Source organism: Trachinotus anak, unplaced genomic scaffold, assembly GCF_046630095.1.
Source record: "Trachinotus anak isolate AG129_WGS33_773 ecotype Australia unplaced genomic scaffold, CSIRO_AGI_Tana_v1 ptg000018l, whole genome shotgun sequence".
Lineage (NCBI taxonomy): Eukaryota > Metazoa > Chordata > Actinopteri > Carangiformes > Carangidae > Trachinotus > Trachinotus anak.
Genome location: NW_027273869.1, coordinates 20680946 through 20694365, shown reverse-complemented (window position 1 = coordinate 20694365; position 13420 = coordinate 20680946). Strand labels below are relative to the sequence as shown.

General features: G+C 46.5%; 3 protein-coding genes across 5 annotated transcripts in view; 1 reads left to right on the top strand and 2 right to left on the bottom strand.

Moving 5' to 3' along the window:
• Positions 1-299: 299 nt before the first annotated feature.
• On the bottom strand, positions 300-4645 carry parp12b (poly (ADP-ribose) polymerase family, member 12b). Its single transcript, XM_071503036.1, has 8 exons — positions 4227-4645; positions 3280-3415; positions 2837-3101; positions 2615-2692; positions 2016-2142; positions 1759-1927; positions 1436-1556; positions 300-907 (listed from the first exon to the last, which is right to left on the bottom strand). Exons 1-8 carry the CDS (start codon positions 4568-4570, stop codon positions 807-809), a joined length of 1341 nt encoding a protein of 446 aa, XP_071359137.1. The 5' UTR covers positions 4571-4645; the 3' UTR covers positions 300-806.
• A 2890-nt stretch (positions 4646-7535) lies between these two features.
• Positions 7536-12405, top strand: ovch1 (ovochymase 1). Of its 2 annotated transcripts, none has more exons than XM_071502752.1 (14): positions 7536-8081; positions 8157-8198; positions 8315-8389; positions 8730-8913; positions 9051-9126; positions 9668-9857; positions 9939-10078; positions 10614-10764; positions 10853-10888; positions 10978-11200; positions 11273-11430; positions 11724-11804; positions 11922-12058; positions 12209-12405. In XM_071502752.1, exons 1-14 carry the CDS (start codon positions 8027-8029, stop codon positions 12368-12370), a joined length of 1710 nt encoding a protein of 569 aa, XP_071358853.1. In that variant the 5' UTR covers positions 7536-8026; the 3' UTR covers positions 12371-12405. The 2 variants fall into 2 exon arrangements, with proteins under 2 accessions (XP_071358853.1, XP_071358852.1); XM_071502751.1 differs by having other exon boundaries at positions 7539-8081; positions 11706-11804.
• A 236-nt stretch (positions 12406-12641) lies between these two features.
• Positions 12642-13420, bottom strand: part of stab2 (stabilin 2) — a 28693-nt gene continuing 27914 nt past the window's right edge. Inside the window, exons 68-69 of one of the 2 annotated variants that reach the window (XM_071502744.1) lie at positions 13203-13313; positions 12642-13102 (exon numbers count right to left, since the gene is read on the bottom strand). In XM_071502744.1, the coding sequence (XP_071358845.1) occupies positions 13046-13102; positions 13203-13313 (168 nt within the window). In that variant the 3' untranslated portion in view covers positions 12642-13045. The remainder of the gene's footprint in view (positions 13103-13202; positions 13314-13420) is intronic. The other variant, XM_071502745.1, reaches the window with a different exon arrangement.

Below are 13420 nucleotides of genomic sequence, written 5' to 3'. Positions count from 1 at the left end.
AGACAGATGTGATTACACCAGTGTTGTGTGGACACACAGGAGGGTCAGATCATTTACTGTGTTTACACACCAACAGCTGATCATGTTGTCAGGGATGAGTGAATCCAAACAACAAACAAACAAACAAACAACCAAAGTCTTGCTCCATATAAAAGCTCAGTTTTCTCTGGGTCATAGTGTTAACTCCACACTATTTATTTATATATATATATATATATATATATGTGTGTGTGTGTGTGTGTGTGTGTATAATATAAAAACTAAAACCTTATTTCTCACATAGAAAACAGAAACATTCCTTAAAGATCAAACACATTTTATTGTATTATAATGTTGATTTTCAGTGAAATCCGCTGGATCTCTGCTTCTACTGAAGTGGATCCAGAACCTCCAGGTCCTGGTTCTGAAGAGAGAAAAATATCCCATTGACTTTTGTAACTAAATAAATAAGTAAACCTCCAGCAGTGGACCTGGTCTTCAGCGGTGTGTGTTGTGGTTCCCTCCATGTTTAGATTGTAAAAAACTTATTTACTGCTTGTTCAATATTTTTGTTTTTCATGATCTTCAAATTGACAAATCATCATCAGACCAGGTTGTCAGGGTTCGTCCTCTAGGTGAGACTGAGACAGGTGTTCATCAGGTGTTCATCAGGTGTTCATCAGGTCTTCCCACAGACAGGTCCATGTAACAGTGACAGATAAAGTGGATTAACAGCTTCGATAAAATTTATAAATGATGAATGTCAAACTGAGATAAGGCACTCATTCAGGTCCAGTCTTGACTGGACCACATCAGTTTGTGGTTTTCTACTGAGCCACCTGTTTCTTCACCTCAGCCACAGACACGAAGCGAGGACGCCGCCGGACTTTCCTCTTGGTGTTGTGTTTGAGGTTCCTCTGGTACATGTCTGCAATGACATGACAGGAAGTGTCAGAGTTAAAGCAGAGAAGAAGAAGAAGAATGTAGATCTACTCAGCTGTTGGTTGATGTGAAAACATTCAGCTCAGAAATAAATTTTATTTCAAAATAATAAAAACATTAAAGTTTTCAGTGTTTCTCAGATTGACAAATGAAAGTTGAACTCTGTCAAGGTAAAGACACAGGGTTTAAAAGTTGGTGGTGATTTTGGTCTTGGATCTACCTGTATTCTGTGTCTTGACTTAGTACAGGACTTGGTATTGGACTTGGTACTGGACTTGGTACCTTCCTGTCAGGACTGACCTTGACGTCAGACTTTACCTGGGTCTTAGCTGACCAGTCTTGAGACTCACCTGTCAGGATCTTGGGCTGGATTTGAGGCATACCTGTCTCGACCCAGGACTTGTCTTGGGACTAACCTGCCATAGCTTGGACTCACCTATGTTGACTCTTTTTAGACTCGTGTTTGACTTGTGAAACACTTGGCTCCACCTGTGCTGGAGGTCAGAGGTCATACCTTTGAAGCTGATGACGTACTCCCTCTGTCCTTTCACCACGTTGACCTCAGGTGTTCTGGCAGACAGGTACGCCTCCTCCAGAGTCCTGGATGTCACTGATGTGGTGCGGTTCTTGTCATCCTGAGGGAAGCAAGCGGAGACAGAGGGGTTAGCATGCTAACATGCTGATCCCAGTCATCTGAGCCCCCGGACTTCTTTTCTGGACTTCTCTCTGTAGCTACTCCCAGACCCTGGAATCAGTCCCCAGACCTTTACGGCTGGCACACCTTCCTCTGATCCTCCAAATCTGCATTCTTTAACTTTCTCTAGTAGTCCGACTCACCGGCTCTCCATACTCAACCCATGTCCCCTGGTCCCCCTTGTAGTACCACAGCCACACTGTGGTCAGCATGTAGTGGGGCGGCTTTGTAACCGAGGAGACTGTGGAGAGACGGCGAACACAACGCGACTTGTGAGTCATCGTCAAGAAGTCCACAGGCCAATCTCCAGAGCTACAAACACAGAGAACAAACGTTTCAGCTGCTGCTTCATCAACAAATTAACCTCAAACCTGAACGCAGGGGGGGTGTGACCTCTGACCTCTGTGTCTTAGACGGGTTGCAGAAATCCCGCTCGATGTCCTCCATATACTGCAGGTCTGTCCAGGTGTTGCCATCAAGCACCTCCCACTTGTAGGGCAGGTAGAAGTGAACGCGGCGACACTCGTCTACACAGAGAGACAAAAATAACAAGAAGTGAACATGTGAAAACTAAACCAGACTTCCATTAAAAAACACCAGTTTTAACTGAACCAGCTCTGCTGACGAGAACATGAACCAGAAACTTTGTTTTATATTAAAAAACAACACAACAATAAAAACACCAACACGTCAGTCATTAAGATTCCGATGAGAACAGAATAAAATGACTCTAGTTTTCATTGAATGACAACAGATGTGATGTTAATCCACTGGTCAGTTTATTATCTAAGTGTAATAATTACAACATGTGTGTAGTAACACTTTGTGCAGCAGTGTGTCGTGTGGACCTGCTGAGGATCAGTGGGTCAGTGTGAACACTTTCACTCTTTGCTGCCATCTGCTGGACTTCACTGTGAACTGCAGGATGAGGAGCTTAACCTGTGCACCAGGTGTGTTTCCTGTCAGTGTGATCAGAGCAAAACCATCAGCTGGACTCACTGTGGAACTTGCAGCTGTTTCTGATGAAGTGCAGACAGATGTGGTCGATGTTGTCTGTCTGAGCATCAGGGACGTTTTCTGACGGAGACACAAGACGTGAAGAGCCAACACAAAAAAAGAGTCAACAGGTCGAGAAGAAGAAGAGCTAAAGCACCGTGTTGTCTCCATAGGTCACATGAGGGCAGCAGTGCTGAGTGTCAGTGAACAGGTGTGTGACCTCACCTGAGGGAGAGGCAGTGGCAGCAGCGGTGGTGAGGTGGTGGATGTTCCTGTAGATGGAGGGCAGGTCATGGATGATGTCCCCGCTCAGTCCTCTCTCTTCCAGCAGGCGGCGGCTGTGCTCGTCGATGGCGTGCTGGCGTTTACACTTGGGTCCGAACATGCAGTCGCCCTGGATGAAGTGCTGACACAGGTGAACTTTGGTGCAGGCGTTCTGGAAGGTGCAGCAGCCTTGAGGACCGGAGCCTTTGTTATAGTGCAGACACACCTGAGACACATCCAGAGGACAGGAGGAAAACAGGAAGTAAGGCGTCACAGCAGAGGGATGACAGGAAAACGACTGCAGGTGTTTCCTATGACATCTTTAGAAATTAAAAGTCTGTTTCTTTTCTTCTGGTAACCTGAAAGTTCAAATCTGTGTGTCTCAGGTGCGTCAGGTGTGTCACCTCTGGCAGCAGTGCAGGGTCGTTCTGCAGCAGCAGCAGGAACAGGTCGTCCTCTCTCAGCTCGTGCAGCGTACAGTCTCTCAGTAATCTATAGTTATGATCTGATCGAACGTCGTGGGAGAACTTACACGGTTTCCTGTAACGACAGCAGCAGCGTTACTGATCTGAGGTCAGGGGGTGTTACCTGGGTCACATGATCCTTCATCACCATGAACACACACACACTGCAGCAACAACAATCCTGACTCAAAGTCTACTTCCAGTTTTTTTTTCTTTGTTTTGTTGTGTGACCTCTGACCCTGACCTTCATGTTACAGACCACCAGCCTCCCTAAAACTCTACAGTTTCAACACAAAACCACACAACCTATGGTAACGTGCACACACCAGCTACACTGTGATCAATGATGCAGACTGATAACTGATCGACTGGATCAATGAACCGAAAAGCTGCCGTTTCACTTTCACATCAGACACACGTCAGTTTCATTTCTCTGTAAATCAGACGCCTGATGGTGACGTTAGCGTGACGTCTGACAAATGTTCGTTATTAATATCTGAGACTTTTTATCAGTGACATCACAACCAGAAGAAGAGAAAGTGGAAATCACAATCATCATCATCCCCATCATACTCATCATCGTCTTCATCCTCATCCTCAGCACAACCACCATCATCATCATCATCATCCGCTTCAGTTTCCTTAAGTTTCGTTTCTCTTCACTGCTGCAGGAAGTCTGTAACAGTCCGTAGCGGAGGGAGAGATAAAATAGTTCTAGAGATAAGATGTTTAATGAGCTCTTGAGCAGCACAGTTCACTTGTTTACTGTTGTGATGTCACTACGGAAACCTGGAGGGAAAGAAACAGAGCCAGAGCTTTCAGTGCAGCGGAGGAATAACAGTGTGTATCCCTCCGCCACTGTTTTTTTTTACACAGACTCGGCTCACCTGCCTTTGCCGAACCTGCAGGTTCCGTAGATGAAGAACTTGCAGAGGTGCAGCTGCTCACACACCCCGTCCCCCCCGCACGGCTCCTCCCGCCCGTAGCTCCTGCACAGCCGCAGGGACGTCTGAGCAACCACCATACAGTCCTCCAGCCGCCGCCCGTCGTCCCCCGCCGGGCCGCGGACCAGCAGGAAGCGGGAACACCCCTCCATGATGTGTCTGAACTCTTCTTCGGTGATGTCGCAGCGCTGCAGCAGCTTCCGGTACAGCTGCAGCAGCTGCATGGCTCCTCTGCCGCTGCACAGGACGCTGGTGGCCTGCAGGATCTCCCGCCAGTACGCAGACATGTCGACCGATCGGCGGCCTCACACGCTCTGAGCACTGCCCCGGTTCTACCGGGGAACACCGTCAGGTCCACGGCAACCACACATCCGTTCTGAGACTGTCACAATAAAAGCATACAATTAAAGGGCTGGTGTTAATATTAATGGTGTTTAAATGTTTACAGCAGTCTGGCTGAAGGCGGGAAAATATTAAACACATCATACACAACCTCAGTATCACAAACTGTACAAAACTGTACTCAACTGTTCACAGACCAGGTTCACATCCAGAGACCGTCTGTGATTTAAACCAGCGGTTCTCAAAGTGAGGTCTGGGACCCCCAGGGGTTCTTGGGGGAGGTCAGTAAAAAGGGGAACTATAATCCATCTATCAGTAACACAATGACAGGATGTGACTGTCTGTCTATGGTCCACTTTGTGTCAGGCTGGGTGACTTGATCACTCAGGGGTCAGGTCACATACCAAATGCTGTACAGGTGAGTTCCTGGTTCCAGTCCTGGTTGGTTGGACTCTTCTCTGTGTCATTTCCTGTCAAATTGAAAAGACAGAATGGCCACAGAAGGACTTTTAAATAATAATAATAATAATAATAATAATAATTTGTGTCAGTTTAAGGTCCATGGTATGAAAACGTTTGAGAACCACTGGTTCAGTCGACATCAGCTCTTCGTTTCTGAACCAGAGCCTTAAACCAGACCAGGATCCTGAACCTGAACCAGGAGCTGTTGAACTGTGAGATCAGATATTTTGGAGGAAAACAAAATATTGTTGTTGTGTGTGAAGATTTTACTGAGGCGTTCAGGATCAACATGTCCTCTGGTCTCTGTTGTGTTTCTTAATATATTTACTGTTGTTGTCGATCACAACACTGATAACATCATCTGACAGACGACAATCAAGCTAAAAAATGTTGTGGCTTAAAGAGAACAACATAAAACTAAAGCAGCAGAAAATGAATGACGGACGTCCATCCCTTCAGTTGTGTAATCACATGATCCCATTTAAGGTGTGACAGGTCAGTCCCACATCATTAATATCCAAACTAGAATAGTAGAACAGATCTGATGTCACTGTCACCATCTAAACATTATTTCCTGAGAGGCTGAGAAAGAGATGACAAATGTCCTGGATCCACATCTTTCACCAGACCAGGACCTGTCCCTCCACCAAGTCTGGTGCAAATCGGCTCTGGAGTTTTTGTGTAACCCTACAAACAAACAAACAAACAAACAAACAAACAAACAAACAAACAAACAAAATGAAATAACAAACAAAGGTGAACACACCCTCCCTGGCAGAGGTAATAATACTGATGTAAATATCACTGTATTGTTGTTAAGTGGTGAATTTATAGATGAAGCTGTGACTGAACATTACACTTGGTCTGTAACAATAATATACAGTTCATTAATGAACGCTATCACTGCACCACACTGTAAACAACAAGGTCAGAGGTCGTCTGTCAGCAGGTTACTGTGACCCACAGTTAGGTTTTGTTGCTAGGCGACATCTAGTGGTCGCAGTAATGATGACAGGAGCGAAGGGAAAAGTGCGGTGACGTAGTTTATAGAGCGACAGAGTCCACGTCAGGAGGAGGTTGGGGTGGATGGATGAATATGACCCAGGAGAGCGGTGTTCGATTCCCATGTGACAGGAGCAGCTTATGTTGTTTCTATTATTATTATTATTATTCTGCTGTGGACTTCAGCTCTGCCTTCAACACCATCATCCCGGCTCTGCTGCAGGACAAGCTCTCCCAGCTGAGCGTGCCTGACTCCACCTGCAGGTGGATCACCGACTTCCTGTCTGACAGGAGGCAGCACGTGAAGCTAGGAAAGCACGTGTCTGACTCCCAGACCATCAGCACTGGATCCCCGCAAGGCTGCGTTCTTTCTCCTCTGCTCTTCTCCCTGTACACCAACACCTGCACCTCCAGCCATCAGTCTGTCAAGCTCCTGAAGTTTGCAGACGACACCACTCTCATTGGACTCATCTCTGATGGCGATGAGTCTGTCTACAGGTGGGAGACTGACCGTCTGGTGACCTGGTGCAGGCAGAACAACCTAGAGCTAAACGCTCTGAAGACAGTGGAAATGATAGTGGACTTCAGGAAGAGCCCAGCCCCACCCACCCCCATCACCCTGTGTGACTCCCCTGTGGCTACCGTGGAGCATTTTCGCTTCTTGGGAACCACCATCACACAGGATCTCAAATGGGAGCTAAACATCAGCTCCCTCATCAAAAAAGCTCAGCAGAGGATGTATTTCCTGAGGCAGTTGAAGAAGTTCAACCTGCCAAGGACTATGATGGTGAACTTCTACACCTCCATCATTGAGTCCATCCTCACCTCCTCCATCACCATCTGGTATGCTGCTGCCATGGAGAGGGACAATAACAGACTGCAGCGTATCATCCACTCTGCTGAGAAGGTGATTGGCTGCAATCTACCATCCCTCCAGGACCTGTACGCCTCAAGGACTCTGAGGCGTGCAGGGAAGATTGTAGCTGACTCCTCCCACCCTGGACACAGACTCTTTGTGACACTCCCCTCTGGCAGGAGGCTGCGGTCCTTCAGGACCAAAACCTCTCGCCACAAAAATAGCTTCTTCCCATCTGCTATTAGCCTCATCAACAAGGCTAGAGAGCCCCACTGTTGCTGATCAATTGCACCAATCACCAGAAAAAATTCCTTGTATGTGAAAACATACTTGGCAATAAAACTGATTCTGATTCTGATTCTGATTATCCATGACTGTTCACTGTTATCATTGTAACCATGACAACAAAGATCGTCTAATGTTGAGGAAGAACTTATTTTAGCCCAAATCACCATCTTTACTAAACCTAACCAAACCTTGACTGTTATTATAGTAACCATGGCAATGAAGGAGGTACGCTGCTCTCAGTACAGTGTGTGTTTATTACTGTAACCATGACAACCAAAGTCCAACAGACACTGCTATGGGTTGTATCAGAGTATGTGGTTCAGGTCAGAGGACTGGTTCAGGTTGGAGGACAGGTTGTTGAGCAGCATAGAGGTCTGGACGGCAATAAAACGGATTGTGTGTCCAGGTGGATAAGGGAGGACCAGGTAGTCTCCTGTTTCGTCCTTCACCCATCAGGCTACTGACGAGCACTAATCCAACATGTCTGATTATTGGTGGCTGCTCGACCTCCAGTCTGGGCCCCTCTCAGACACATTCATCAGTAATGATGGGCTGTTCTGTAACAGTGTGAACACACCTACCGGTGACATGTTGTCGCAGGTGTGTTCCAGCTGTTTTCACTTTGTTTTATTCAGACTTTTTGAACCTTCAGTATTTCTTTTGAGTCTTCAAACCAAAATCACTTCAGTTCAACTGGAGACTGGGCTCCAGGTGTGTCCAATCACACAGGTGTGACTGACACAGGTGAGTCCTGAAGAGCCTGAGCAGTCAGTGATCCTGAGGAAGCTCAGACATGATGCTGTCTGTGATGTGTCTGCTGTCACTCTGTGTGTTAACATGTCAGACAGGTGAGAAACTGGATCCTCAGGTCAGTTTAATGTTTCCTCTTCTTCATGTTCACCTGTGTGTGTGTGTCTGTGCAGTTGGACCGAGGCCATCGAACTACACAACAGCTGCTGGGACAGGTAGAGTCATCTGTTTTAGTCCCCGTAGAGGTTCACAACTGTTCTCTGAGAACAGTTGTGAACATGAATTTGAACCATGACCCTGGTGAGTCAGAGACTCTGCTCTGTGTCTCCAGGTGGAAACAAGACTCACGTGGTCAATGAGACTGTGCAGGAACATGGAACTTTCTCTGGACGCTTTGGATTCAATGGTTTGTTCAGTCACATATTTATCCTCAGCCTGAGTCTTTATCAAAGTTCATTTTATTAAAATAATTAGAAATATGAGACAAAATAAACATGTTGATATAAAAACATTAAAATCTTCTTTGATTTAATGTTTTTATAAAAAGACACAGTAAAGTCCTCCTGATGATATTTTTATAATCAACAAATGTTGATTTTATGACAGTTTTTAATTTTTTACTGTTTTTATTTATTGTTAATAAAACCGACATGGAGGGATTTCTATTTAATACTGATCCTGACCAGTGACTGAACTCTGCTGGTCTCTACTGCCCTGCCATGCTGTCTTGTGTTTCATCATCTCAGACCTGGCCGGGGTCCGGCCCTTCCATCTGGAGCAGGAGATGGAGTCCAGGATCATCGGGGGTCAGGAGTCCTGGGCTCACTCATGGCCCTGGCAGGTTTCTATCTGTTTCGGGTCCATGCCGGCCTGTGGGGGGGCCATCATTAGTCCACTGTGGGTCATCTCTGCTGCTCACTGCTTCAAAAGGTCAGAGGTCGTCAACATGTAGACCAGGATTAGATTTACTGTTAAGACTAGACTGACACACACACACACACCTGCGTCCTGATTGTGTGGGACCACCTCCTGCAGACTGAACAGCTGATACCTGACACCTGTTGCAGGTACAACAGAGCTTCACTGTGGAAGGTTCAGGCTGGAAAACATGACCTGGATGATCCTGATGAAGCTGGACAACAGGTCAGACTGACTCACCTGTGTTGGTGTATGAGATGTTCACTGACCAGTGAGGAGGTTTGAGAACCAGCTTTCCTGAACCTTCAGGGACAGATTCAGTTTTACAGTCTGTCTAAAAACCAGTTCAGGTGCTGTGCCAGGTTTTTCTCACTGTGATGGTTCCTCCTGTTCAGGACATTCAAAGACCTCATCCTGATGAGTTTCCTGTAAAACGGATCCACTGGCAATTTACTCAGACTACTGGGTCCTGGATGAGGACTGGATCTTAGCCTCCATCTCATGAAGAGTTTGGTGAATGTCTAGAGTTCTGATCACAGACAGAAAAACCTGGTTCAGGGTCTTTGGATGCCTGACTGTGGATTTAAGGACTGTCCTTAGTTTGTTAATCTGTCCCACAGAAGATTCAGGATGTGAAACCAGGTCCTGGACTATGTCAGCCTCCATATGGCTGTGTGGTCCAGGATCATGTAGATGTAGAGAACAGGTTTTGGTTGACGGCTCGTAGAGGAGCAGAGACTCAGCTCATCTGTGACCTCTCGTTCAGCTGGTCAGCGTCTCAGCAATCGTCAGTCATCACAGCTACAATAGACGGACTAAAGAGAGTGACATGGCTCTGCTGAAGCTGCAGGAGCCTCTGGTCTTCGACCGGTTCATCAGACCCATCGACATCTGGATGACTCCACTACCTCTCTTCAAGAAGTGCACCATCACTGGCTGGGGCTCCACCCGAGAGAGTGAGGACACGTTCACTGGTTTGTAGAAACCTGAGTTTCTTGAGTCTGGATCTGAGCTGATGACCTGGTCTCTTCCACTAGACGGTCCTCGAGTCAACAGGCTGCAGGAGGTGAATGTGACCATCCTGCCCTCTGAGGTCTGTAACCAGTACTACCCGGGGAGGATCAGGTCCTCCATGTTCTGTGCTGGGAAGGATGAAGGAGGAGTCGATGCCTGTCAGGTGAGACCTGACCATGTCCAGAGTCTGGACACATTCAAACACCATTAGGGTTCAGAATCCGGACTCTGAGGCACCAGTCAGAGACAGGAGACCAGTTTGACTTTAGAGTCCACAAAAAAGAATCTGAGTCGTGTGTCTGTTGTGTCTCTTTGTCTTCTGTCCACCATCCTTGTTTGTTCTTCTTCCTGTCTTCACTCTGGTGTTGCTCTTGTGCCTTTGTTGCTCTATCTGGACTCTTCCTCATTAACTCTTGAGCTGCTGCTGTTTTGTCATTCTCCATCACACCATCTTGGATTGTTGTTGTAGGGTCAGGGACATGTCTTTATCGTCCTGTATTGTCTCTTAATCTTGTCCCATCTGTTTTGTTTGTGGTCATTGTCTTTGATCTCTTAATTTGATGTCCTGTCTCCTCTTTGTCTTCCCCCTTTTTTTTTTTTTTTTGACGTCTCATCTTGTCTTCGATTTTTCGTCATGCTGTCTTGTTGTTCTCTGCCTCACTGATGTTGTCTCAAACCTCGTCCTCCCTCGGTCTCAGGGGGACTCTGGAGGTCCTCTGTCCTGCTTCACCGGCAGCAGGTATGAGTTGGCAGGTCTGGTGAGTTGGGGAGTCGGTTGTGGACGAGCCAGAAAACCAGGAGTCTACACCAAACTCCAACAACACATTGAGTGGATGTCTGACATCATGAGTAAGTTTCACAAGTGATCCAACACCTGAGCTTTTACCTGTAGGAGACATTTCCTGTGTGAGAGCTGGTGTTCTGTCTGATTTTTCAGGTGCTCAGACTGAGATGTATGACATCACAGATGAAGGTAGGTTTAACCTGCCGGTGTTTGATCTTTTATTCTGAGCAACTTTTGAATCAAACCCTCTGTAAAACTGTTGTTCACCTGGATGATAGAGGGCAGGTGTGGTAAACAGCAGAGCCCCAGCTGTGACCACGCTCCAGGCCTCGCTGGTCTCTCGGTGTCCCAGGATGGTGAGGTGTCTGTAGAGAATGTGACTGAGTCCTGCCCCTTCTTCTGGCCCTGGCAGGTCAGCCTGCAGTCCAGTGGACACCACTACTGCAGTGGAGTGCTCATCCACCGCCGCTGGGTCATCGCTGCTAAACACTGTAACATCAGGTAGGACGTCAGTGTTACTGCGGGATGCTGGGACTTCAGGGTCTAAGGCTGACCTCTACTTCCCCCCCACAGACCTAAAGAGGACTTGGTGGTTCTGGGAATTCATGACCTCCGGTTCTCGTCAGCTGAAACCATCCCGGTGGACAAAGTCTTCAACCTGCCACAGGACAGCAGCTTCCCCCCAAAATCTGACCTGTCTCTGCTCCGCCTCAGTGTTCCCGCCAGACTGAGTGAGAAAACTCTAAACTCATTACTCTTACATTTTACAGCAGGTATTGTACAATTCTGTGCTGAGCTTCTCATGTTCACAGGCTTTTATTAAAACAGTTAAAATCTCCGTCCACATGAAAACAGAACAGATATAACCTCAGAAGCCTGGAAAAATCCTCTGAAAGGTTTCATTGTCTGTGAACTGAACTGAGACTGTGTGTAGACGACAGGTCAAAACACTCAGCTCAGTTTTCAGTATCACCTGTGCAGGTGTGAACTCTGATTCTGTGTCCAGGTTCTAATGTGTCTCCAGTCTGTGTCCCTGAAGAGGACGAGGATCTGGATGATAGCTGGAGCTGCTTCACGAGTGGCTGGGGCACCACTGAAGGAAGAGGTGACCTCAACATTTCTACCTTTACAGTGGTGTCACAGCTGGAGGCAACACTGCAACAAACACTCAAAGCTGTGGTTGTGTGACTGTTAACGTGCTGTTGTCTCATGTCTTCTGCAGCTGATGTTGATCCGGATCGGCTGCACCACCTCAAACTGACTCTAGTGAACCAGACCATCTGTAGGGGAAGGTGGGGACGAGGACTCATCAGTGACTCTCACATCTGTTCACACCCTGTAGGCTCCGCCTCCTGCATGGTAATCAATGCCACATTCACATCATCACACATGTGAACAGTGATATCATCCAACCTGAGGCTACCACACACACACACAGTATGTCACATTCAGAGCTGTGACAGTGAACAGGTGCAGTGATGAGTTCTTTAATTTATTCTTGGTTCACAGGGCGACACTGGAGCTCCTCTGTTCTGTCGGAAACATGGAGCCTACTTCCTGTCTGGTGTGGTCACATGGGGCAGCCGGCGCTGTGATGCAGACAAACCAGCTGTCTTCACCAGAATATCTGATTATGATTCATGGATCACTGAGGTGACTGAAGACAACTGAACTGGTCTTGTAGAAATAAACTGGTTTGACTGGGAGACGTTTTCATCCTTTAACAAATATTCAGTTTCATTTCCACTGTTTACTTTCAGACTGATGTCATGAGGTCTTTATGGAGCCAGACCTGAGTCTGGTCCAGAACTGCTTCATTCTTTATAAAAACTGATCCAGGTCGTCAGATTTCAGTAAATCTGAGGTTTTTACTAAAGTTAATTCTTTGCTGCTTTTTTGTGTCTGGATTTTATTTGATTTATTAAAAAAAAATGGAGCAAAATCTTAATTTTTCTTTTAATCAACATTTTTCACAGTTTTACACAATTCTTCCTTTTTTTTTTTTTTTTTTTTTTTTTTTTTCTTTCTTTTCGGTCTACAGATAAAACAAAAGTTACATTTTCTTAACCAAACAGAAACAGGTACAAATAGCTGTTCACAGCTTTGAAGTTGACAGAGAGGACCTGAACGCATCATCAGTGTTGGTCTTCTGTGAGTGGCTGAAAACCAATGATGCTTCAGTGACTCATCCATTAGCTGCCCAGGCCATACAGAGAGACACCTGCGAACCTGAACCAGAAGCTGGTCCTGGATCAGAAGAGAACACAGTCTGAAGCAGGTCAGAGGACTTCACCTCACAGTCCTGAGGTCTGGTCCAGTCCAGTCTAGTCCAGTCCAGTAGTCCCCTCAGCTGTCCTGCAGCAGGTCATATGATCCTCCATTCACCACCTCGTGTCTGTCCTCCTGAAACAATCAACACATTTCACACCTGCAGGTCTAACTGTAAATCACATCACTGTCAGTGAATGTCTCATCACACTAAGATCAACAAACTGTGACTCACTGTGACATCACACCTGCTGGACTCCGCAGGTTCAGGTGCTGGTTCGTAAACTGGGTTACAGATGCTGCGACTGTGGTCAGAGGGTGGAGCTTCTTCCTCCCCATCATCCTCCTGTCAATGAGGTCAAAGGTCAGTGACACTGCGAGGACTCAGATCTTGATAAAGGTGTTGAACTAAAACATAGTGACATTAACTCATTATAAAGCTTGTTATAAAAA

Bases quoted from the DNA above. Each gene is read 5' to 3' on its own strand.
- parp12b (XM_071503036.1), bottom strand. From the start codon at position 4,570: ATGTCTGCGTACTGGCGGGAGATCCTGCAGGCCACCAGCGTCCTGTGC. The intron at 3,102-3,279 runs GTGACACACCTG...GATGTGTCTCAG, and splicing joins ACCCTGCACTGCTGCCAGAG to GTGTGTCTGCACTATAACAA. The intron at 1,557-1,758 runs GTGAGTCGGACT...TGCTTCCCTCAG, and splicing joins GGGTTGAGTATGGAGAGCCG to GATGACAAGAACCGCACCAC.
- ovch1 (XM_071502751.1), top strand. From the start codon at position 8,027: ATGATGCTGTCTGTGATGTGTCTGCTGTCACTCTGTGTGTTAACATGT. The intron at 8,914-9,050 runs GTCAGAGGTCGT...CACCTGTTGCAG, and splicing joins GCTGCTCACTGCTTCAAAAG to GTACAACAGAGCTTCACTGT. The intron at 10,079-10,613 runs GTGAGACCTGAC...CCTCGGTCTCAG, and splicing joins GAGGAGTCGATGCCTGTCAG to GGGGACTCTGGAGGTCCTCT.